This window comes from Arthrobotrys flagrans, assembly GCF_004000055.1.
Source record: "Arthrobotrys flagrans strain CBS H-5679 chromosome Unknown unitig_0, whole genome shotgun sequence".
Classification (NCBI taxonomy): domain Eukaryota; kingdom Fungi; phylum Ascomycota; class Orbiliomycetes; order Orbiliales; family Orbiliaceae; genus Arthrobotrys; species Arthrobotrys flagrans.
The window spans coordinates 6,824,192-6,847,167 of NW_027137550.1; the positions used below are offsets into that span (position 1 = coordinate 6,824,192).

General features: G+C 46.5%; 7 protein-coding genes across 9 annotated transcripts; 6 read left to right on the plus strand and 1 right to left on the minus strand.

Annotated features, from left to right (window-relative positions):
- Nucleotides 1-2,759: 2,759 nt before the first annotated feature.
- DFL_005018 (uncharacterized protein) lies at nt 2,760-4,955 on the plus strand (the record flags this gene model as incomplete). The annotated part of the gene is made up of 9 exons (XM_067634211.1): nt 2,760-2,814; nt 3,468-3,500; nt 3,694-3,808; nt 3,952-3,979; nt 4,071-4,104; nt 4,173-4,184; nt 4,247-4,288; nt 4,367-4,755; nt 4,821-4,955. 9 exons carry the CDS (start codon nt 2,760-2,762, stop codon nt 4,953-4,955), a joined length of 843 nt encoding a protein of 280 aa, XP_067492301.1.
- Nucleotides 4,956-5,966: 1,011 nt separating this feature from the next.
- DFL_005019 (uncharacterized protein) lies at nt 5,967-8,967 on the plus strand (the record flags this gene model as incomplete). Its single annotated transcript, XM_067634212.1, has 16 exons — nt 5,967-6,008; nt 6,066-6,105; nt 6,167-6,222; nt 6,280-6,333; nt 6,394-6,567; nt 6,636-6,707; nt 6,768-6,791; nt 6,859-6,884; nt 6,955-7,240; nt 7,299-7,354; nt 7,426-7,436; nt 7,577-7,620; nt 7,719-7,751; nt 7,816-7,892; nt 8,725-8,766; nt 8,913-8,967. 16 exons carry the CDS (start codon nt 5,967-5,969, stop codon nt 8,965-8,967), a joined length of 1,092 nt encoding a protein of 363 aa, XP_067492302.1.
- A 175-nt stretch (nt 8,968-9,142) lies between these two features.
- On the plus strand, nt 9,143-10,540 carry DFL_005020 (uncharacterized protein; the record flags this gene model as incomplete). Its single annotated transcript, XM_067634214.1, has 3 exons — nt 9,143-9,818; nt 9,881-10,195; nt 10,275-10,540. 3 exons carry the CDS (start codon nt 9,143-9,145, stop codon nt 10,538-10,540), a joined length of 1,257 nt encoding a protein of 418 aa, XP_067492303.1.
- A 477-nt stretch (nt 10,541-11,017) lies between these two features.
- On the minus strand, nt 11,018-12,052 carry DFL_005021 (uncharacterized protein; the record flags this gene model as incomplete). Its single annotated transcript, XM_067634215.1, has 2 exons — nt 11,018-11,535; nt 11,692-12,052. The coding sequence occupies 2 exons, from the start codon at nt 12,050-12,052 to the stop codon at nt 11,018-11,020; spliced, it is 879 nt and encodes a 292-aa protein (XP_067492304.1).
- A 519-nt stretch (nt 12,053-12,571) lies between these two features.
- On the plus strand, nt 12,572-14,218 carry DFL_005022 (uncharacterized protein; the record flags this gene model as incomplete). The annotated part of the gene is made up of 4 exons (XM_067634216.1): nt 12,572-13,546; nt 13,603-13,687; nt 13,761-14,054; nt 14,121-14,218. The coding sequence occupies 4 exons, from the start codon at nt 12,572-12,574 to the stop codon at nt 14,216-14,218; spliced, it is 1,452 nt and encodes a 483-aa protein (XP_067492305.1).
- Nucleotides 14,219-17,644: 3,426 nt separating this feature from the next.
- Nucleotides 17,645-20,343, plus strand: DFL_005023 (uncharacterized protein; the record flags this gene model as incomplete). Of its 3 annotated transcripts, none has more annotated exons than XM_067634219.1 (6): nt 17,645-17,826; nt 17,924-18,028; nt 18,097-18,237; nt 18,319-18,626; nt 18,714-19,056; nt 20,133-20,343. In XM_067634219.1, 6 exons carry the CDS (start codon nt 17,645-17,647, stop codon nt 20,341-20,343), a joined length of 1,290 nt encoding a protein of 429 aa, XP_067492308.1. The 3 variants fall into 3 exon arrangements, with proteins under 3 accessions (XP_067492308.1, XP_067492307.1, XP_067492306.1); XM_067634218.1 differs by having other exon boundaries at nt 18,322-18,626; XM_067634217.1 differs by having other exon boundaries at nt 18,100-18,237; nt 18,322-18,626.
- Nucleotides 20,344-21,513: 1,170 nt separating this feature from the next.
- DFL_005024 (uncharacterized protein) lies at nt 21,514-22,103 on the plus strand (the record flags this gene model as incomplete). Its single annotated transcript, XM_067634220.1, has 3 exons — nt 21,514-21,522; nt 21,592-21,681; nt 21,924-22,103. 3 exons carry the CDS (start codon nt 21,514-21,516, stop codon nt 22,101-22,103), a joined length of 279 nt encoding a protein of 92 aa, XP_067492309.1.
- Between the last annotated feature and the right edge of the window lie 873 nt (nt 22,104-22,976).

Below are 22,976 nucleotides of genomic sequence, written 5' to 3' on the forward strand. Positions count from 1 at the left end.
AGCCAGCGGAGCAAGGGCTTTGCCCTTCACGATCGAGCCTGCCCAGATCCTCCCCAGCCCCGACTCGAGTCGGACCATTGTGGTCAAGTTCGGCACAACTCGCCTGTTTTTGATATTTAACCTTAAAACCACCAGCTGCATGCAGCTTTCGACATGGTCTCGCTGTCCCTTTTTTTTTTTTTGCCATACAACAATTCGTGGTTGAATCATTGGTTGGGTAGTCGCCTACCACCACCCCACACTTTTCCCACACCCTACGCATATAATAGTTTGTATCAAACGAGAAATGCAAGTGATTCCCATTGAAGCCACAAGGCTTCTTAAATCTTAACCTTTCCTGCATCATACCAGTCGGGGGCGAAGGGGAACATTAACCTGGAGCTCAGAGTCGTCGTTGGTTGGGGACTGGACGGTGGGACAAGGGTAAGCGACTGCACGATGTGTTTTTTGATATCATAGAAAAAAGAAACCGGCAGGCGAGGGGTAAGGAATAGTGAGTTTCCTCAATATTATTAGCTGTTCAAGTTCAGACGAAAGGTGCCGATGGTATGCACCTACTAATGCACATTGCACATTTTCTGTGCCCTTGGTGGATACTTGGTTTATGGTGTTTTCCCTAGCTTTTGATTGACGAGAGATTGAAATATCATTACGAAGTATGAAATGCCGGTCTCAAGGGGTGCATTTTGATTCTTCATTGGAGATTGAATAATCATGTGCTCTTTCTCCTCTGGCGCTTGAGGCTGCATGCCGGCCAGCTTGATGCGAACGAGCTCAAGTGTGCAGGCTGGATTGCAATTTGGAGTCTTGCGTATGAACGGACATATAACCAATGTAGCCATATGCAGAATGACTTCGAGCAGAAGGGGGGTCTTCGGGATTGCAATCGAGAGGGCTGATGTTAAACGTTCGGGCGTGTCGTGGCCTGGCTCCGGACGTTTGGCCCTTGTTCGTCTCGTTTTGCTCAGGCGCTTGTTCATATGCAGCTGCACGACTACTCTTGCCATGACCCGCTTTGAGTTGATCCGAGATGCCCACCTAGTTACTGAAGACTACTATTAGCAGAAACCGTTTTCGACAGGAAGAGCTCGCATGGGGCGTCTTCGCGAACGAAGTCCTCCACTGGATCCCTTCCCCTCCCTCGGTCAAGGTATATTTTCTTTTCTTCCCAATCTCTCCCAAACGTTTTAACCGAGAAGGGAATGACAAGATAGGTCGGGATTGAACCGACAACCTTTTCTTCTTCTTTTTTTTTTGGGATGCTACCGCTACAGCCTCATGGCTAAACACCTTATCCTTTCCCATGGCCCAGCGCGTTGCATACGCTTGGAAAGAGGACTGGGGGTTGTCAACAGTAAGACACAAATATAAGCGGTTCTACAATATATATCTCACATCAATTGCGAAGATGGGGCAACCTCAATCGCCTTTTTTTTTCCTTCCCTGCATATAAAATTATCAATCGGGAAGAGATTGGAGGCAGGATGACGATATCTCAGATCACACTCGAGTTCGAAACGGACAGATTGATCCGATCACGATGGGTTCTTCTCTTTTTCGAGACCTTTTTTTCTTTTCTCCTTGGACCTTGCCAATTGTCGCTAGCCCGAATATCACGGCCAGGTTATATTAAAGGCACATGATGATTTTGCAGGCCAGGTTAAGCATGATGTCGATGAGGAGCGGGGGCCACTATTACCATGGCCCATGCAAGCACCGAGTTTGGCCGTACATAGTATGGTTCGTGTCCTGTCCCCTCGTCCATCTTGCCAGCAGCGATTTGTCTCGCTGTTCAGGACCCAGAGAGAATGGGGGGCACCACCCCGATACGACCATTGTTTCCCCTACATATCTGAACGGTTACGGGATTTCTGACTGGCCCCCATTGCCTCATTGCTGGGCACGTATCGTAGGCATTGCCCCTCTCTTGAACAAGGGGAAACGAACACGATGTAAGCAAGTAACTGCTACACGAACGGAATAACAAGATATGCCAGTACCAGCTTGCATACTCGAAGTATGTCATGTATGTATGTATGTATGTCATGTACGCACGTGTACCATACACATACAGATCAATGATTTTTTTTTTTTCGAAAAGAGACTTGTTCCTTTCGGCATGTCGTATTTGGGTCCCATCATCCGGGTCGTTCCCAGGCAGGTTTAAGAGCAAGATGTCCAGACAAGGAAAAGCGGGACACTTCGAACGCACCGTTTTTGAAGATTGGTGATATGTACAGTTTCGAGCGAGGTTCATAATAGCGTGTCCACCAGACATTTTTTTCTCCAGTCCACGTTTTCAAAGTAACTTTTTTGTTTTTTTTTTTCCTTTTTGCCTCTTGGGAATTTTAGCTTTTGTTTAAATCAACGTGCTCCAAAATCTTTCGGGAAGTTGGTTCGTTCGAATAAAAAAATCGCCCTAGTGGCTAGCAGGGAAAAAAAAGGTGCTAAAAGGGTTGTCTGTCGCACCCAGGTTGAACTTCCTTTCTTCCCTTTCTCTTCTTTTATTCCGTTGGGTATCCGATCGAATAGGCACGGGTTTCTTTCCTTATTCTTCTTTTCTTTTCTCTCTTCCCTTCCTTTCGAGTGTTCGGGAGCGGGTTGGTAGTTGAAGCTGAGCTGTTGAAGTCGTCGAAGTCGTTGTTGAAGCCGAAGTCGAAAAGAAGAAGAAGCAGTCGCAGTGTTATCTTGGGGAAAGTCGAAATCGGAAGATCCGTGGGAGGAGCAGGTTTACTGAAGTTCACCACGGTCATCATTGCATGACCAATTGCAACGTCGTCGTCGCAGTCGGTACTAGAATTGCATCGCTTCGAGGTACGTTTCGAGACATTCCGGCTCGCGGCTGGCTCCCGCCATTCCACAACAGAGGACTCGTTCCCCTTGGGTTGTCTCAACGTTCATGTTGGGACTCGGATCTCGTATAAAAACGGTACCTGCAGAACGAATGACGACTTCGTACGACCCGGAGTGATGTTTGGGGTTTTTATGAATAAAGCAGACCATCAAGCAAGTATGGAAGAACTCTTCATAACTTCTTGGTAGCTGTACGCCAAACTGCTGAATAATCTCTAGCAGACCAAAAGGCTAGCAGCCTGGCTGGCTGGAGAATCGTATTATCAATCATCATTATTGTCGTCTTCGTCGTCGTCGTCGTTCTGCTGGTAGTCCTGCTTAACCTGTCTGTCTGGGGTGCTCTGAAAGTTGTCCTTTTTTTCCCTTTCTCATTTTCCGTAATGCGTCGCTGGCTTCGTTGAGGGAACTTTATATTCACATACTGCCCACAAAACAACCCTCATTCTCTGCTGCAATTCCCTAACACCTCCCAGCCGAGACACTCCGGGCTTGCGGCAATACTATCTATAGCTAGCAGTATATACGTTCCCTTCGTTACCTGTTGGTCGTCCTCTTCATCGGTTTGTTTGATGGGCCAGAGCCATCTTGCTAACAGACTCATGTTGGTAATTTAGGCGTATCCTTTTCTTCGCTGATCAGGCCTTTTGGTAAGTGTCAAAGCCCATCGACTCCCGTCTGCTAGCTTGCATTCACGACCTGTTTGGGGCCCCATTACAGTCCCTTCTCAGAGTGAACCATCGGCTGCTTTCCCTATATGCCCATTACCTCTACCGCCTTCGGGCCTCGTTGAATGGGAGATGTCGAACAACTTTTGGCTTCAAGACCTAACGCCTCCTCTAGTTTCTCCAAGACACCCCTCTCCAGTTCTCCTAAGTAGGAATTTCATTACCAGCAATTCCTTATCGCAATATCGCAACGACACTATGACGTCCCTATCGCGAAAAGCATGCTACAAGTGAGCCTAGGACAATCCGTCTTTCTCGTTCGATCTATCCTTCGATTATCATGCGTCTCTTTGCCATGTGTAATCTGGTCAGATCAAGTTACGCCAAAGTGTGAGGGGGTAGTTGAATTCTGATGTTGAGTGTCGTGTCGTAGATGCGGGTCCATTGGGCATTTCGCTGAAGTGAGTTTCCGGGAGCCACCCACCTCCGTTGCCGGACCTGGAGGATGGGTAAACGGTGAGAGAATTGCTTATTAACTATTATTTTCCATAGGTCTGCTCCTCTGCAGAGAGGCTCTGTTATAACTGTGAGTACAATCCCCAAGAATTTCTAGGCTCCTCTGTCATATTTGCTAACTATTTTGCCCTACTCAAGGCAAGCAACCGGGTACTTGGATATCTCCATTCAACCGACCAATCCCACGACTTGGAACTAACTCGATTATTCAGGACACGAGTCTAACGCTTGCCCACACCCAAGAACTACTGAGAGTATGGCCCCGGCCTCCTGTCGAAATTTATCAACAGACCAACGAAAATAACCAAATACTGACGCTGCCTCTTTCACAGCCAAGCAGTGCTACCATTGCCAGGGACTCGGTCACGTTCAGGCGGACTGCCCAACTCTTCGTATCAACGGTGGAGCTACAAGCGGCCGATGTTACTCTTGCGGCCAACCTGGCCATCTCGCCCGTAACTGCCCTGGAAACCAAAGGTTCCAAGGCGGTGGGTTCAACGGACGCAACAGCATTCGAGGGTACGCGTCTGCACCAAGACCGGCTACTTGCTACAAGTGCGGTGGACCGAACCACTACGCTCGGGATTGCCAGGCTCAAGCTATGAAGTGCTATGCCTGCGGGAAGTTGGGCCACATTAGCCGCGATTGCACTGCCCCTAACGGTGGACCATTGAACACCGCTGGGAAAACTTGCTATCGTTGCGGTGAGGCTGGGCACATCGTAAGTTACACCGCCGAGAAGACAGTTAAAACATCGACGGTGTTCTCAAGTCTAACCCTCTCCAGAGCCGAGACTGCCCCCAGAATGCGACTGCCAGCAATGACAACACCGGTACCACCACCGCCGCCGCCACCACTACCACCGCCGCCACCACCACAGATGCAACCGCGACTCCCGCTGCTCCGGCTCAAACTGCTTAGAGTAGCTGACTACTAGGTTAGAGCGCTGAGATAGATTTGTAGTTTGGTTGCACGTCGATAGTATTGTTCTTATAGTCCTTGTCGACTAGACTTCGCCTGGTTGCATTTTGTTGCAAATGGCTTGATGATCCAGTTCCTGACGGTTCATTATCAATTACCTCTATACGAATAAACGCCATTAACTTAACGACCCTTCTCCATGGCCCCTTTCCTTGCTACTTTACTTAGATGCAACCTCGCACCCTCAGCTACCAGAATCCATTGTTCATACAAATTTCTTTTATTTCTTTAGTTTAATGAACTCCTTCTCTCTTTGCCTTCCCGACATTCGAGCAACGTTCTCCTTCGGTACGTTTCTTTTTCAAGAATATTAAAAGTATGCTAGTTCGGGGGCCGAGGGCTCTCTATAATATTGTTTCTTCTTAGAACTTACTACGAAGACCTTATGCTTCGGTCGACCAAGCCCCATCATGTCTTTTTTTTGCTCCTTGGATCAAATTGGTAACACAGGGCAGGATATACCCCAAATGAATCACAAACAACGATAGTGAATTTTAGAACAAGAATGAGATGCATCCCTTTTGAATCGAAATTTTTTTTATATAATATGTAAACAAGCGAATGCCGTTCTGTAGGGCGGTTCAAGACTGAGGTTTATTGAACCTTGAAGATGTGAAAACAACACAAATTCGTGTTGTGAAATGGGATCTGGACCGGTACACTCTAAATTCGAGGCTTGATTCGTTGAATCACAGCTCCACGACCACCTCCATCGCATCCATATTTCTCGTCTTTCTTGTTCCCGGCCATCCCTATAAATTTTCTGTACTTATGTCCTAGGTCTGGTTTTCTATATAGATTGACCTTCTACCTCAAGCCGTTTCTTAAATCCTTGTGAGTTTTCACCCAAGTCGTCGATATGGCTCTATTGGAGGTTGAAAGCCAGCATCGGCCGCTGGTCTGTTTCGATTTACATGACTATTAAGCTAATAGACAGTGAATAATTTCAATATGCCGGCATCGACTCACGGAGACGGTTCCGATTCCGACGAGGTATGGTCCATGTGATGCAATCCTCAGGTTACGGTTGACCAACCGGGGCACGAACAGGAGTCTATGATCATCGACATAGACCAACTCCAAAACCATGGTCCGTATGAGCTAGCTTGTGATTTCAAATACGCAATTTTAAGCTAACATTTGCTATGCAGGGATTGGAGCTGCGGATATCGCAAAACTGAGGGCCGCCGGCTATTGGACTGTTGCTGTAAAGCCCTACATCCGGTTTCCGAATCCTGATAAAAAGAGGCTAAACTTCGACTAGTCCGTCCATTCTGCTATGAGAAAGACCCTTGGAAAGATCAAAGGTCTCAGTGAGGTACCGTTGTTTTAATTTAAAAACAGCTCGGCTTCTCCGTACTAATATCTGAAAACATAGATCAAAGTCGACAAGATCAAGGACGCTGTTGCAAAAATCAACCCCTCCGGGTCTACTTTCGTCACTGCCTCTGAATACGGCCAACAACGCAAGCGTGTCATTCGTATTTCCACGGGTAGTAAGAATCTCGATGGCATCCTTGGAGGTGGTTTTACCACCATGAGTATCTCTGAGGTTCGAAGTTTTGTAATATCATGCAACGTAGCTTACGGCGTATGTGGCTAATATATTTTATTACACAGGTTTTTGGAGAATTCCGCTGCGGGAAGACTCAGATGGGGCATACACTCTGTGTTACCTGCCAACTACCAAAGGTGAGGTGTTCTCCCATGTGGTTTGGTAGGGTGCAATTTCATTGACAAGATGACCGTTAGGATATGGGTGGGGCTGCTGGAAAGGTAACACTTCCAACATGATTGATTTTAATATGTGACTTGGGCTTGTGTGATGCTGATTAGGTTCTAGGCGGCATACGTGGACACCGAGGGAACGTTTCGTCCTGAGAGGCAAGGAAGTATTTTCAAGCAAACAAATCTTCCCTGTTACTAACTCGGTTGATAGGATCCGAGCAATTGCTGAACGATTCGGTGTCGATGGTGACGCTTGTCTTGAAAACATTCTTTACGCTCGTGCGGTCAATAGTGAGGTCCAAATGGAGCTCATCCAAAAACTTGCGGAGCCGTTTGCTTCGGGTGAATACCGTCTCCTGGTCATTGATTCCATCATGGCCTGTTTCCGTGTTGATTACAGCGGGCGCGGTGAGCTCTCTGAGCGTCAACAAAAGCTTGGACAGATGCTAGCTCGCTTGACCACTATGGCAGAAGAGTTCAACATCGCGGTTTATATGGTAAATCGGTGAGGCAACATGGCAGGTTGAACTTCAGGCATTAATAGACCTTTTATAGACCAACCAAGTCCAGAGCGACCCCGGTGCTAGCGCATTGTTTGCGGGTGCAGATGGGTAAGTTTGTATTGCACTGATACCAATATGAATAGGTGGTACTGAATCTAACTCGAATATTCACCGTGCAGACGCAAGCCGGGTAAGTTGGATTCGAAAATGTTTTCAGGCAACATTACTCGATAACGGGTTGGGAACTGATTCTATAAAAACTCACCCGAAATACTAGTTGGCAAGTACAACCCTGCATCTCCTTTCGGTCGTGACTAACAATGTGGTTAGGCGGACACGTTCTCGCTCACGCCAGCGCTACCCGAGTTTTGCTGGTATGTCAACAACGGTCAAAAAACTCCAAGTGTTGGAAATGTTGCAAAAAATAAATACGATACGATTGCTGATATCGGTCATTTAATTTAATTTATAGCGTAAAGGCCGTGGAGAAGAGCGAGTCGCTAAGGTAGGCGCAGACGAAAGCGCTAGGGTGGGCCTGAGTTATACTAATTAGGAGGTTTTTTGGACAGATTCAGGACAGTCCCGACTGTCCGGAACGCGAGGCGACATACATCATTAGCAACGGAGGAATCGCTGATCCTGAGGGGTCTTGAGCTAGCTATTGAGGCCTTCTTTTGGTCCACGATCTGCTAGAACTTTTTGGTTTACTTTGATTCTCTTGTGCATTGTTGTTGGGCGTTTGTATACACGTAGTATCCAGCAGCCCAAACTTCTTTCCCCTTTTAATTAGCTTACGTGGGCAGTATATGTACGCACGTATATATGTGAGCCCTTTGTGATCCCGACGGCATCGAGAAGTCTAGGCCTGGGGTGTAAACCTACAGGCATAGGCAGTCTGGGGTCAACGTCCGAATCATCAAAGCGGCACTCCTGTTAAGAGGATATCATAAGCAGCGAATGAACACGTGGGGCGTGGTGAAATCGAAAGAGGCAGAATAGAAAAAAAAAAAACCCTCTCGAAAGCGGCCCTGAATCGCAGCCTCGTAGTCATCACGGTGTCTCAGTTGCCACAGCCTGGGAATCCTTTGCTGGTTCCCAGAGCTGCATAAATTGAGGTGGGCACCCGTTGTGGGTGTTTGACACCACGGGAAGACACAACAGGCAACATATAATAGCCTGGTTCCGGCGACATCGATTTGAGGGAAAGTTGACGTTAAAAAGGACGTTGGCAGAACCCGACCTGATGGCACGGCACAGCTGAATTCATTTGCTATATATCAGATCCGCGGTCTTCCATATCCTTCCAAAGCGCCCTCATATTTCGAAGCCTACCCGCCTCACACTAATACTTTAGCTCGGACCGTGCCTCTTCCTCTTGGGCTGACTTGTGACCCTCAACCTGTACCTGCCCGCTGTATTCAAGATCGATCCATAATCGGCCCCTTGTCGCTTATGGTTTAGCTGCTACGAGACGGTAGCTTGGTCGCTTTCGAAAGAGAGGTCGTCACTTTCAAAAATAGGTAAGCTAGGATTTAAGACCCGAGGAGAACACCGTCCTTTAGTTTGTTCTTCCGTATGCACAGTTTGTTGGTCGGTCTTGTGCTAGGGTTCTCCAAATCTTGTCCATCCATATTGAAAATGCAACATTTACTAACACCCAAACCAGCTCCGAGAGTCCTTCTGACATCACCTTTGGCCTCACCATCAAAATATCACCTTGAAGCTTGGCCCTTCCACGTAGCCACCTAACCTTTCGCTCTCGCGTATCTCTAGCCCATTCATCTGGCAGACATCGGATACACCCATCAAGAGATCCCTGAAACGCCCCGCAGAAGGGGCACATCATCTAGGGAGCTTGCTGATTCGATCAGCAAAATAAAACCACAAAAAACAACGATGGAGAACCATGTAACGATAAAGCAAGAAATAAATGACTACGAAATGGCCATTGACTTCCCTCCCGCTTATCCGCACATGTCTCTGCAAGAGCATTTAAAGTCGCCGCACATGATGGGGGCCCCGTCGCCGTCACACTTGAAAGCCGACTTTTTCACAGATATTGGAGGTATTCCCTTCACGGTGCATTTGAAACCCGTCGACCAATATCTAGAAAATGACCCTATCGTGCCTCCCAAGAATCCAAAACCTCCGGCTAGAAATATTCCTCTACCAACTTTCAGCAGTGTGCCTGCTTCGGTCATACAAGACCCAAGAGACCCTACAAGAGTTGTTGGAGAACGAGCTACGACGAGCTATGTCTCCGATCTATACGAATACATACAGGGTCATTGTCCCAGACACCCCGTTGAAAGCTTTTCGTTTGATGAACCACACCAACAGCAGTTCACTGTATCCCTCCATCTGAAAGATTTCCCTCCTATTGAACCGCCATATGATCGAAAAGGAGATGACCGAGTAGATACCCCAAAACTGTTCCCCTCCAAAAAGGCTGCGAAGGAATTTGTTGCACGTATTGCACTCGAGAAACTCAAAGGAATCCCCCCTCAGCCTGAACATATCATTGTTGGGCCGGGCAAGACGAAAGGGGAGAGCCCTATGGGTGAACTTAACAGTATGACCATGCCCCCTTGTTTCCCATTATGCGTCATTTGCTGACTCTCTTCGGCTTGGCAGGATATTGCTCCCAAAATGCACTTTCTAGACCCCATGTTCTAGAGACCAGTAATAGTAAACCGCCATATTATTTTGGCTGTGAGATCACCATTGATATCAATGGCGAGCATAAATTCGGTAACCCTAACCCTCAGTATCCGAACAAGACGACCGCCCGTAATAAGGCAGCTGAAATAGCATTGGATTGGATCGCGAAGGAGAATCCCAAAATTATTAAAATGAAAGGGAAGTCCGGGAAGTCAGGCCGTGTCCTAGCGCCTGGCTCCATTGTTCAGATTGATGTAACCGATAAGACCATTGGGGAGATAGCTACCGGTAAGTGGCGCTTTGATTTGGGCGCTGGCGTCTAGTCCACTTCGATTGCTAACAGTTTATTTTTTTGGTGTGAGTATAGAAGCATGTGCTCTCTTAGGGTTCAAGGCGCCCCAGAAAATACTAGAGCCGGTAGAAGGGAAAATCGGGATGTATAATGTCTGGGTAACTCTTGATCATGGCAACCAAGAAACCAACGTCGGACCACTAAAGAATATATTCGGCCAGAAAGCCGCGAGCAAGGAGGCGATGAGGGCGACCTTCCTTACCGTACAACATTTGGCAGAGAAGCAATATGGCATCAAGCTGGAACTAATTGGGGATGGTGACATTGAACTACACGCTTGATTGACAGCTTGATACCATACTACTTCTTTTCTAAATATTGTACGGCAAGGAACCTCTCCCCCATCGCATCCTTGCTAGGCGGCTTATTAAGCAATAATGTGGCGTTTTAGGTGATTCCAGACCGCCTTTCAATACATTAAACCATGATTCCTGACACTCTCCTCGCCCCGGTGTACGATATGACATACTTCCTCTTGGCATTGTTCAGAACTCATAGCAGGCGCCAAAAGAAATTCATATCGCAATTCCCCCTTTCGAGATTTTTTGCATTTTGATATGTAAAAAGCATTTCATTGTTCGGGTAGAACTGTCGTATTAGTCTGTCCCCATGGGTCAGCATATTGCAACGAGGCCGGAGGCTGGATTAATTCAGTGTCTACTTTTTTTAGAAATAAATAGGGAAAAAATAGAATTCCTTGACCCTACATTCCCAATGTAATTATAAATCGAGCACGAATAAATGCGGATTTTATAGACTCAGTCATCGACGACTATTCCTATCGGGTCACCTCCTATTTCCTCCCCAAGACCTTCCAAGACTCTACTATATACCCTAGCGACTTCGATTTCCCATTCCTCGTCTTCCTTTTCTTCTTCCAGGGCTCGTTCTGTTCGGTCAACCTCCTTCTTTCTTTGACGACCATAGCTCCTTTGTAACCTCGAAGCGTCACCCTCGGTTTCCTCGTCAACTTCCATACCTTCGTCGGAATCGAGGCTTCCTTTGTCTAAATCTAGGTCAGAATCCGAATCACCCCCGTCCTCGTCTGCATCCTGTTCTTCCTTAGTCCCATCATTCTCTTCGGTTTCGTCCAGAAAATCACGTCCTTCCATTAATCGTACCACCATTGCTCTTGATACTTTGACAATGCTGCCGAGGCGTACTTTTTCAGTGACCGACATACGGTACTCCGACAATAGCGTATGGAAGGCTAGGTCGAGTTTATCGAAGACACGAAATGTGGGTGTCGGGCGTGGTGGGAATTGGGGAAGGTAATCTAATAAACTCCCGGCGATTTGTAACAGATAGGGAATTTGAAGTGATGCTTTGGAGAATTTTCGAAAAGAATAAGTTACGGTCACGCATTTGAGAACTTGATAGGTCTGCTAAATCAAAAAACCTCGAGGATTCTTTGGGGATGGGAGCCACATACCTGTCCCACTGACCCATACTAATCCTATCAATTTTTCTAAATCTTCAATAAGAGGTTCTACATCGCTATATCCCAATATAAGTCCTTCGCCCCCGGTCGTGCTCATCTCACTCTTTGCCTTTGCAACTTCGGATTTTTCTTCCTCGGTGGGGAACTTTTTGGTAAATTTCCGAGATATTTGTAATAATGCATCATCAAGGTAGTTCATAAGCGCCGATTCACGTTTAGAACCAGATTTTAGGGGCGTGGAGCGCTGGTTTGGGAGCACGTTGGAACTACGAGATGCAGTTGAAGAGTAGTTGGAGGGGGCGGGGGAGGGGAGATAAGTTGATGGCGGGATGAAACCACCTGGTTGGGTCATCGCTATGAATGATGGAGGTCAGGGCCTAAGGATCGATATAGGATCCGGTGGGGGGATAAAGATACGGAACAGGGTTCGGAGCAAGCTCATCGAGTTCTGAAGCCCGCAGGATGCCGTGAAGCTAGATTGCGTTGGTGTGTCGTTGTTTGGGATGGGAGATTACCACAAAAACAACACCGGTATGATGGCGGTGTGTGTCGAGACGTTAAGGTGAAGCTTCGATTGTCGTCTTCATCTCCACATCGTCACCTTCCTAATATTCTTGATCGTGAACTATTATACAGTCATCCCACTCTTCCACTCTTCTCTTCTCTTCTTCTTGTTAATTAACCAATACAAATCTACATCATCCTTTTCGATTGCTTTGACAGACCTACCCTCGACGAGCCTCGACATAGCTCTGCTGATCATCATCAATCAAGAAAGACACCGTAATTCACTCTGGAACTTCTTTAATCGTCTACCGACTTGGAAACTCACACTCCTTTATGGTGGAGCCTTCCAAAAAGAGAGAAGAAAATGCCAGAATTCCATGGAGATGGTCTGCGAGCCTACATCACGTCCTATCCCCTTCCGGCCCTCCCTGAATTCGACAATGGGGACCCAAGCCAGAACCCTCGGGATGCCCCTGCGATCGCCCTTCCTGAAGAAATCAGACCGGAAATGCACGAATACATGGCAGATGGCCTGATGCTACCTGCTTACGATTCCAACCATATCCACACCGAATACTCGAAGATCGTCGCCAAACCGGGCGAACCATTGCAAGTTCACTTCATGGTCTGGTCCCAACAAGTAATCCACGATATGGACCCACCCGAAGGCGAAGACGAATTCCTGGACCTCCGTGTCGAACTGTCGTGTAACGGCCAAATCGTTGATATCGGGTATATCAACCGTGCAAGCATCAAACCTAACGGTCTTCCCTCCGGGATCGAATTTGCGGGCCAAAGATGTGGCGATGCCAGAGAAATCCCTCTATTCTTCACTGTTCCTGCGAATTCAGCTGAGGAATTGAGGGAGTCTACGTTGAATATCCTGGTCACCGTTGGGAGAATCGGTGGGTTCTTTCACTACGACCCCTCGAGGGCTATGTCGAAGATGGTGAGGGTGGGTCCTTATCACGGGAAGTACGAGAGCAGTACCTTGCGTGGGAAGGGCTTTACGGGGTACGTTTGGAGAAAAGAACATCAGAATTTGATCAAACCGGATAGGGGGGTTAATCCGAAGACGAAGTTGTATGCTTGGAAGAGAAAGTGGATGGAAAATGATGTCTATAGGTTGGGAGTGGTGCGTCGGGCGTACGAAAAGTGTCAGAGAGATCGGAAAGAGGCAGAAAGAGAGGCTAAAGCTACCAAAGCTGCAGCGGTCAACGAGAGTTCTATCGATATTACGGAGGAAGTTGAGACAATCTATCCGAGTAAAAAGATGAAGCGCGTCCATGTCGGTGCCGATGGCTCCATAGCGTCTTCCCCAGCTACGTTGCCGGTAGGGGTATGACCAACCCACGAAGAGATTGTAAAGTCATGCGCTAATGATCGTCCTCGTAGGTCCCTGTCGGGGAGACCCCCAAAGGGAGAGGCGGTCCGTACTCTTTCCGGCGCGCCCGAAGGAGTAGCGCCTCCGACATCTCGAGTAAGTACCCAAAACTAAGCTAATTTCGAACCGTCTCGATCTCAAACTCGGATGCTGACATTCATGCTGTCAGCCGTTGCCTACAGCTCGCCGGTTTCATCCTCTCCAACCAACAATGCACAATATCCATCCAATCAACAACCGACAACTCCATCCTCCTCTGCGAAGACACAAACCCCTAGATCAAAGTCATCTTTTCACCGCTCTACAAGAAGGCTTCTTCTGACCAACACCGTTCATAAGGGTGATCCTCAGCAACCCTCGTTGTTTAATGTCACTTTTGGAGCGTTTCCGTACAAAACTGCGCGGGAATACTACCGCGAATTTGTGCCTTACCAAGATTTGTGTCGTATTCAATACCTCGTTGGTAAGTTTCAGTCAGGTAAATGATTATAGGACGGCCGGAGACGGCGTACTGACATAATTCCGATAGAGAATCCCAAGACTAGAGAATTACGAAGCGGCATTGTAGAGTTGCCGCCTACTAGTGGAGAGCCGCGAAGCAGTGTCGGATCCGTTCAGACTTCGTGATGCTTTTTCCCTTGAAATATTCTCCCTCGCTCATCTCAGATCTTATAATGCATATGGTGTGTTACTCGAGGAACTCATCGATAGTTTTCGGCGTCAACCTTCTCGTTATTGAGCACTCGTGTAGTACTAATCATGGAACTAGCAAAGAATCAAAATTACATTATCGACGTTCTCAGGAATTCCAACAGGCAGATCCTCTAATATTAATAACGAACTCCGTGTTGCGATTTCTCTTCAGGAACGCATTCCCACGTTATAGTTGAAATTTCGGGAATGCGCTGTTTCTCCACGGATTCGTATATGAAAACGCAGCTGTCCGGTTAAGTTTCATATATGAAGTGTCGCGGAACCATAAAAGCTCCGCTTACTATTCTGGTCATCGGCTGTAATGGTCCAAGGCCAGGGTAGAGAGCGGTCGACACGGTGGATTTGCTGACAGCCCTGTTCCCTGTTCGTAAAGTGGGCACGGTCCTAAAAGGTCAATCCTAACATTGTTGCGTTCCTGCCGCCGATTGTCTCCCATCCCCTCTGCCTCGTTGGGTATTGTTTTCGGCATCAACATATGATCGAGTGTCATCAAATATAAACTACTTCGCGTTTCGCGTTTTTGCAGTGGGGTTGTTTTTTTTTTTTTTTTTTTTTCGAACCTCATCCTCATGCGAATCCTGAAGGGGGCGAAAAAAAATACCCACGTTTTCCCTTCCCGAGTAACTGGAGTAACATTTCGTCACGCTGGCCTTTTCACGGAAGGCGGGTGATAATTCGAGGGATTTTGTTTATCACGGAAAGTGAGAAAGAGGCTCAAAAAACATTTTGCCCATTAGGCATGTTTCAATATCAAAAGCTTGATATTGTGATTGATGGCCACGGGGCCGGCATGGCATGCTGCACGCGCAAGAGATCCCGATGTTAATTACATCGCGGCAGCAAAACGTCGAGGTCCACGGCCTGAGGCATCTGCGAGGCCATCACACCCACCTTGAGAAGGCCCCACAGCCCGTCAGTTAACAGAGGGAATCGTTTAGTTTGCTTGGCTCGATTAAACTAGCAAGGACGCTAGTGAAGTCGAGCTCGTCAGCGGCAAAAAAATATATAAAAAAATAAACTTGAAAAAAATTTTTTTTTTTTTTGTGGTGGGTGCTCATAGGGCTTAATTTCCCAGAAATACATCCCCGCTATGACGCCTATCGATAAGTTTTTTTCTTGGAAAGGCGCGAAAGTGAAAAGGCGAATTGTTAAGTGGAAGAGGGGGGAGTTTGGAAGCATGAAAGGATTGACAAGAATAACAGGTCCTTCCGGTAGGGCGGAGGAGATAACAGGGGAAGTTTTGGAGCCATCTGCGTGAGGTTGCAGGATGCATAGGACTACATTACTTTTAGTATATGAATGAACAAAATGGATGATTGAAAGCCGATGTCCAGGCTGGGATCGTTCCATAGGTATGAGTAGGTACTTGGCGGTGTGTGTGTGCCTGCAATGGGAGATAAACATGTGAGGTACGAGGGAGATACCGGTTTATCGAAGCAGTCGCAGTAGATTTCCCGTAGATCGGGTCGAATATACAACAAAAAACTGACCTGATCTTGTTCAAACTAAATTAGGATACCATACCTACCATGTCATACCGGACTATACTGCGGTGTGCGTACCGCAGTGCACAGCAATGGTAGAGGGGAAGTTTTTCTTTTTTTTCTTTTTTTTCTTAAGTTTTTAATTCAGGTGTGGTTGAGGAAGAGCACCGTCGATAGACAGGCAGACCGACAATCGAATTGACGACAGACGGACAGACTTGGAGAGAAAGACGGGGCTCCCTTTTTTATCCTCGTCTCTTCCTTCCCTCCTTTTCTTCCTCTTCCTCTTCCTCTCACCTGTTTTAAACACCTATATCCAAGAACGAAAGACAAGTTCGCTTCGACGTCCTGCTGCTTTTTTTTTTTAATCGGTAGTATCACGAATTGATTCTCCTTCTCCTTCTTCTTCTTCGTCTTCTTCCCTTTCTTCCTTTCGAATAAATACTTCCAGTTTTATTGCTTCCTTCTTCGTCTGGGGTGCACTGCTTACTATAGTACGTACTACATACTTACCTCTTTATACACTATTCTACTATTCCCAACTATTCCCCTCGTCCGGTTCGACGTTAAGAGCTGGTTGAGCCTTCTCCTTCCCTTCCTTCCTTCTAACACCATCGTTGCTGTCGAGTTTTTTTTTTTCTTTCTTCCTCTGTTCCCTCCCATCGCCGTCAGTACCCATCACTCACCACTCACCACATCTTCCTTTTGTTCTCATTCTTCTTCCTCATCATCGCTGTTGCTGTGTGTCCGTCATCGTACGTACCATCCCATCTCATCCCATCTCGTATCCTGTATTGTTCCATCCCATCCCATCGTATCGTATCCCATGTCTGCTGCTACCACCTTCATTCCTTCTTGGTGTTATTCTTGTTGCCTTTGCATTCTTTGAAACACCTTCTTCTGCGGGTGTTCTGTGTGCCTGAACGCGGTGGATATCATCGATGCTGGCTGCTGCAAATAAACGGTTCTTGTGCCTCAAAGAATATTTTTATTTTTATTTTTATTTTTTATTTTTTATTTCTTATTTCTTTCCATGCCCTTCTTCCCTTAAAACCCGTTCGCCGGGGGCTTATCGCTTCCCACCAAACAAACCCGCGCACCTTTGCCCACCTTTAAATTCCCACCCGCCCACATCCCACCTTCGTCCTCTTCCTTCTTCCCCGCCACCGACTCTAATAGACTCTCCGTCAACCATCCAAGCCTTTTTTCTCCTTCTTTGCTTCCCGTTCTGCTTTCCTGCTTCGTCGTTTATCGTTCGTCGCATTTCTGTTCGCACGTATTTCTTCCGATCGGCTTCTTCGGTTTCTAACCATCGTCAGCTTTTTTCCGCCATCGTCGTCGTCGTCAGTCCAGTCTCGTCGTAGGAACCCCGATAATAGACAAAAGTTCATCCTTCCGTCTCTTGTTGTTTCTGCTGCAACTTGGCGTCGAGTCCTTAGGATTGAATTCTTTCTTCTCTCTCGACATCATTTCCACGGAGTTATCTTGCTGTTCTTCGGATTCCCGTCTCTTTCCGTTTTCCAGTATTAAAAACTGTAAGTCCCGTCGACTCCCGCTGTTTTTATTTTCCCTTCTATTTTTGTTCTGCTTTCTTGATTCTTTGTTCTGTCCGCCTGCTCTTCTCCCGGTATGACAGAAAAAAGATTTTAGCCCTCCTCCCACAATGGAAATTTTTTCGGAAAACTCTGCGGATCCTAACACTTTTACTTTTTTCTTTCCTTCTTTTTTTCTTTTTTTCTCACATCTAGTCATCCTCTCTTGCAACGTTTTAGAAACGGACTTTCCGACACGGTTTACTCTTCCACTCTTTTCGTTTTCGTAGAAAAGTAGTCTTTCAGCAACCGTCGCTATCATCATGTCTTTCCCATATCAAGGATACGAACAACAAGGAGGTTCCACCTCTCCCGGAGGCACCAACCAGCAAGGCCAAAATCAAGCCACCAACCCCGGACAGCCCCCAAGCCAGTCCCCAGCTCCATTCAACGGCAATGGGTCCGCTAACGGTGCCAACGGCAATGACGCCAAGACCACCCTCTGGTGCGTATAGTCGCCAACATCTATAACATTTTCTATATTCAGGAACGGATGCTAAATTAGGACCTACTTTTTTTCCCTTTCTTTCTTCGGTATATAGGATGGGTGAACTTGAGCCATGGATTGATGAGAACTTCATCCGAAGTGTCTGGTACAGCCTCGGTGAGCAAGTCAATGTCAAGATGATTCGTGACAAGTTCAACGGGTGAGACTACCATATATACTTCGACGGAAATCCGATTGACGACCTACGATCTAACCAATTTTGTATAGTAGCGCCGGGTACTGTTTCGTTGATTTCACCAGCCCGCAGGCCGCTGCTAAGGCTTTGGCTTTGAACGGTACTCAGATTCCCAACAGCAACCGCCCATTCAAGCTCAACTGGGCTTCCGGCGGCGGCCTCGCCGACAGGAGGTATACTTTCCCCTCCCCACACCGCAAACTTTTTCTTTCCCTTCCCCTCTCCGATCGTACACATTCTAACAGAAAATAAAGCAGAGATGACCGTGGTCCTGAATACTCAATTTTCGTCGGCGATCTCGGCCCAGAGGTTAACGAGTTCGTTCTCGTTTCTCTCTTCCAGGGCCGATTCCAATCTTGCAAGTCTGCCAAGATTATGACCGATCCTATCAGCGGCATGTCCCGCGGTTACGGATTTGTTCGATTCGCCGATGAGATGGACCAGCAGCGCGCTCTCACTGAGATGCAAGGCGTCTATTGCGGAAACCGACCTATGCGTATCTCTACCGCAACCCCGAAGAACAAGGGTGGAAATCAGGGCATGATGCAGCAGGGCATGGGAGGTATGGCTCCCCAAATGGGAATGTACACCATGGGTGCCCCAACCATGGGGTACTACGGCGCTCCTCAGCCAATGAACCAATTCACAGATCCCAACAACACTACTGTCTTCGTCGGTGGACTTTCCGGCTATGTCACCGAGGATGAGCTCCGCTCATTCTTCCAGGGATTCGGCGAGATCACCTACGTCAAGATTCCACCAGGCAAGGGATGCGGCTTCGTTCAGTTCGTCCAACGACATGCGGCGGAAATGGCCATCAACCAAATGCAGGGATACCCAATCGGCAACTCTCGTGTCAGGCTCTCCTGGGGCCGCAGCCAAAACAACTCTGGACCCGCCGGCACTCCATACCGCCCAGCTCCCCCACCACCCGTCTACCCATCCATGGGAATGGCTCCTCAGCACCCATTCGGACCGTACGCTCCGCTAAAGTAAACGCCCTCTCCGTCTTGTTTCGTTAACAAAAAATCCCAACTACAGGCTACGTGGGTTTCCAAATTCGTTTTCTGCGTTCACGGTGTTTTCTCTTTCCTTTTCCTTTCCTTTCCTTTTATCGTGTTTCCTTTGTTACTCACTTCGCGCTTTTATCCTTCTTCCCTCATGCCCTGATGGATTTTTCCCCTTTCCCCCCTCTCCGATATTTCCCCCCTCACTTTATTCTTTCTTCGCTGTGGATGTTGCTTTGCTCCTTTCCTTGTGCACTGTTTTATGCAAAATCAACGGAGTTCAAATGTTATGGCACCACAAAAATTCACTTTCATCTCTTTTACGGGTCGATTATGAAATCCTTCGATTATGATGCAACCGGGAACAAGTTCCCAAAAGTCACTTACTGTTTCCTACGGACAACTCGGTTCTTTCTTTGAAAGAGGACCCGCAGACAGGACGCTGCTGCTGATACACTCCTAATATCCACTGGTGGTTCGAGTCTCTTTCTGTTGTTTTGTCTCTGCGACCAAAAGCTTTCTGCTTTTCCGTTATCGGGCTCTTGGATTGGGTGGTCGATCGATGCATGCAGTTTCTATACCAAAGACGACCGCTTCTTGTCTGATTCGTTTTTTTTATAAACGGGGTGCTCTACAAAAATTATGGGTGCTTATGATACTGTTTCCTCTGTTACAATTTTGCCCCTTTGCTAGTTTTTCCGGGATTTCTGTTGCCTTTCCCTTTTTTGTCCTATCTTTCTGTCTCCAACCTTTTCCAAAAAAAACTCCCTTTCTTTTCTCCCAATCTTGGCATATATCAAAGATATCCACCTGTTACATGAAAAGGTATATCAGAATGGAAACTTCTTCGCTCTCTATCTCTATTTTTACGATTTAACCGTATCTTTTTCTTAAACCCCACTGGATCCACATGGAGGGCTTTGTGACAAACTGCGCGATTTGATGGATATCTATGTCTCTCTCCACACCGTTGAACTCGAAAACCCACGTAGCCGGAACACCCTTCCCTTGTATCTGTCTGGACATGGAAAGCTAACCGCGGAATCCTTATGATAATGTAGTCCCAATGCGTACCCCGTCCATTCCGAGAAGCCCGAAGGCGTTGAAGGTGCAGCTGCGCCAGGAATGCCCGGTGCCATCCATAACATCGTCCCTCCGGCTGAAATCCTTGGAGTGGACAAATTGAACCAGATGTCTGCCGCCAATGATGCCTCTGTTGCTGATCGAATGGAAGCCGACGGACGCCCATTCTTGAGTGTCTATGCTCAGTAAATGCTTCTTCTTCTCCTTCTTCTTCTTCTCCTCCCATTTCATTCCCTTTTCGAACATCCTTAATGGTGCATGTTGCTATTCTTCGAGACTTTAAAATTTACCGTATGGTGTTTATGGTTTGATGTATGGGCTTCTATTCTCCCTGCTCCCGGAGTTCACTGTGTTCTTTCTTTTTACCGATATATGATGTTTGAACCTGTTAATATCGTTAACCCTCATTTTTTAACATTCCTTGTTTCGATGCATGGGAGGACGTTCGGTCTTTCTTGGTTGTCCTTTCTCTCCATACCCCGTTTCACCATTGCTTCTTCTTTTCCCCTCTCACCTGTTCTTCTTCTTCTCCTTCCATAGTGGTCACACCGTACATTTATGCCGTCACGGAGGTGTCGTTATCTCTTCTTCTGTATAACCGTCGTAATCCTTTTTCGGTATGAAAGGGTCTTATATTGCATACGTACATCTAGCTCCCCTGCAATCTATTGATCAAACGCAGCTATCTTCCGAGTTTCTATATTTTATGATCTTCCAACCTTTATCAAGTTTTGAATCGCAAGAACTGGTGTTCTTTCATTTGAAGTATCGTGGTTATTTCATGTCCACGAGTGACGCCTTTCGCTACGACGGTTCACCTTTCTCTCCCGTATTTCCCATCTACCTCCTTTTTTAAAAAGTCATCTTTCCAGAATGGTCATTCCGGGGCGTTTGTGAGGATGCAAGTACTTGAGTATATATAAGTAGTCCCGTAATACCTTTCTTTGATCTTTGTTGATCTGTGCTGCAGGCTACCCGGTTCGATAGAGACGCGGTTAGATATTATGTAAACCAGGAAATAAATAGAAATAAATCCGTAAATAGTATGTCGTTGTAAAGAAAGAAAGATAAAAAAAGAGCTCAGGTAGCTGCTTGAACTTTCCAAAACAATCTCATCTACATCACACCAACATTGTGGTGGAAATAGGTGGTCGCAGTGTTCTGTTGCATTTTTGTTCTATAAATCATGTTACTGACGTTCTTTCTACAAAACTTTCCTTTGTCCAACCAATTTCCTTTGTTACTTATTCTAAGATCGCATCTCTGCCTTGTCATTTATATATATATTATTATTCTCAGTCTCTCAGGTCTTTCTCTGCCTACATGTTCACTTCCTTACAACATCAACATAAAAACATCATGGCTTCAGTAAGTCCCGAGCGCCGAATTTCAGGCTTCACTTCGTGTAATTGAAACCAACTAACATACACTTTTAAGCTTTTTCCACGATTCACTTTGATCTCCCCCCCTTCGCCGTCTCCCATGCCGCCTCCCGCGCCGCTCTCCACCGTTCTCCCGCGCCGTCTCGTCCGGCCCCTCCGGCCCCCCGTCTGGCCCCTCCCCTAATGCCTCGTCTGGACCCTCGTCGGGTGACTGGAATGTATGGGTAATAATTCCAGATTCTCCAAATTCAATTTTTACACACTTATCCTTATTTTATTCTAAATAGGACAAATATATTTTCTTTGGAGATGTAGCTCTAGTAAACCTATATTAATTTAATGCTTAGGTATCTGATAGTCAAACGCTGATTTTTTTCTTCATGCTAGCTTGCGTCTCAAGCATTCTGGTATTTGAACGGGAAGATTGATACGGTCCAAGAGGAAATGTGGAAGTTTACGAAGGAACTAAAGCAGGAGGCTTCGGACTTGAAGACATCGTCACAGAAGGAGATGTCGGAGATCAAGGTATTGCTAGAGGCATTGAAAGTTGATCAACAACGCGGTTGATGGTAAACTTTGACCGGCTTAAGGGTGTATACGGAGCCTTGGTTTTATTTTTTTTGTGTTGTTGTGGCTGTTTTTTTTACACGGGGTGTCTTTCTACAAAGGGCTCTTTTCTACAAAAGATGTTTTTCTACAAAGGGCGCTTTTCTATACGGGATGTTTTTCTACAAAAGGGTGCTTTTCTACACGGGCGTATACGGGTTTTGGCTGCATATAAAAAGGGGGAGGGGAGGCTGTCTAAATTGTATACTATGTGTAAGCACAAGCCCGTAAATCTGTCGCACAGTATATTTTTATTAAAATCAGACGGTATCATGACAAACTAAGCGCGGGGTGCATGAAGCATCTATACGATATATGCTTATACCAGGCCTTCTCTGGGTACGAGATTAACATATACTTATATATACTTAACACGATGTGTTGTGGGTTTTCGAGCGAGCACTCCCAGTAACATTGTCACTCGATGACCCAGTCTCACGACCTAACCTTTTTCATTAATAATACCCAATTGCTGAGAAAGGGACTTCGAAGCCGTGTCTATAAGACTAAAAAGGTGTTGGGAAATCCATTACCGCATTAAATTTTATATATAAAGGAAATAACGCTTGTGGCTGTGTGTGCGAGAATTCATGTACACTAATCGTATAGCTACGTGTAGTTATTATTTAGTACAAACAAGCAGAACTCTTAGAAATTTTGAGAAAAGAATAAACCAAGCCAAAGCTATCCATTTGGGTAAAAGGCTGTGGATGAAAACTATCAGCTGGTCTAAACACTCCAACCTTAATATATAACCAAGTTCCTTCTGCTGCGTACTCCCAATCGAATATTAAGCTTGATGTAATATAAGTTAGAGGTTTGCTACCCATGATA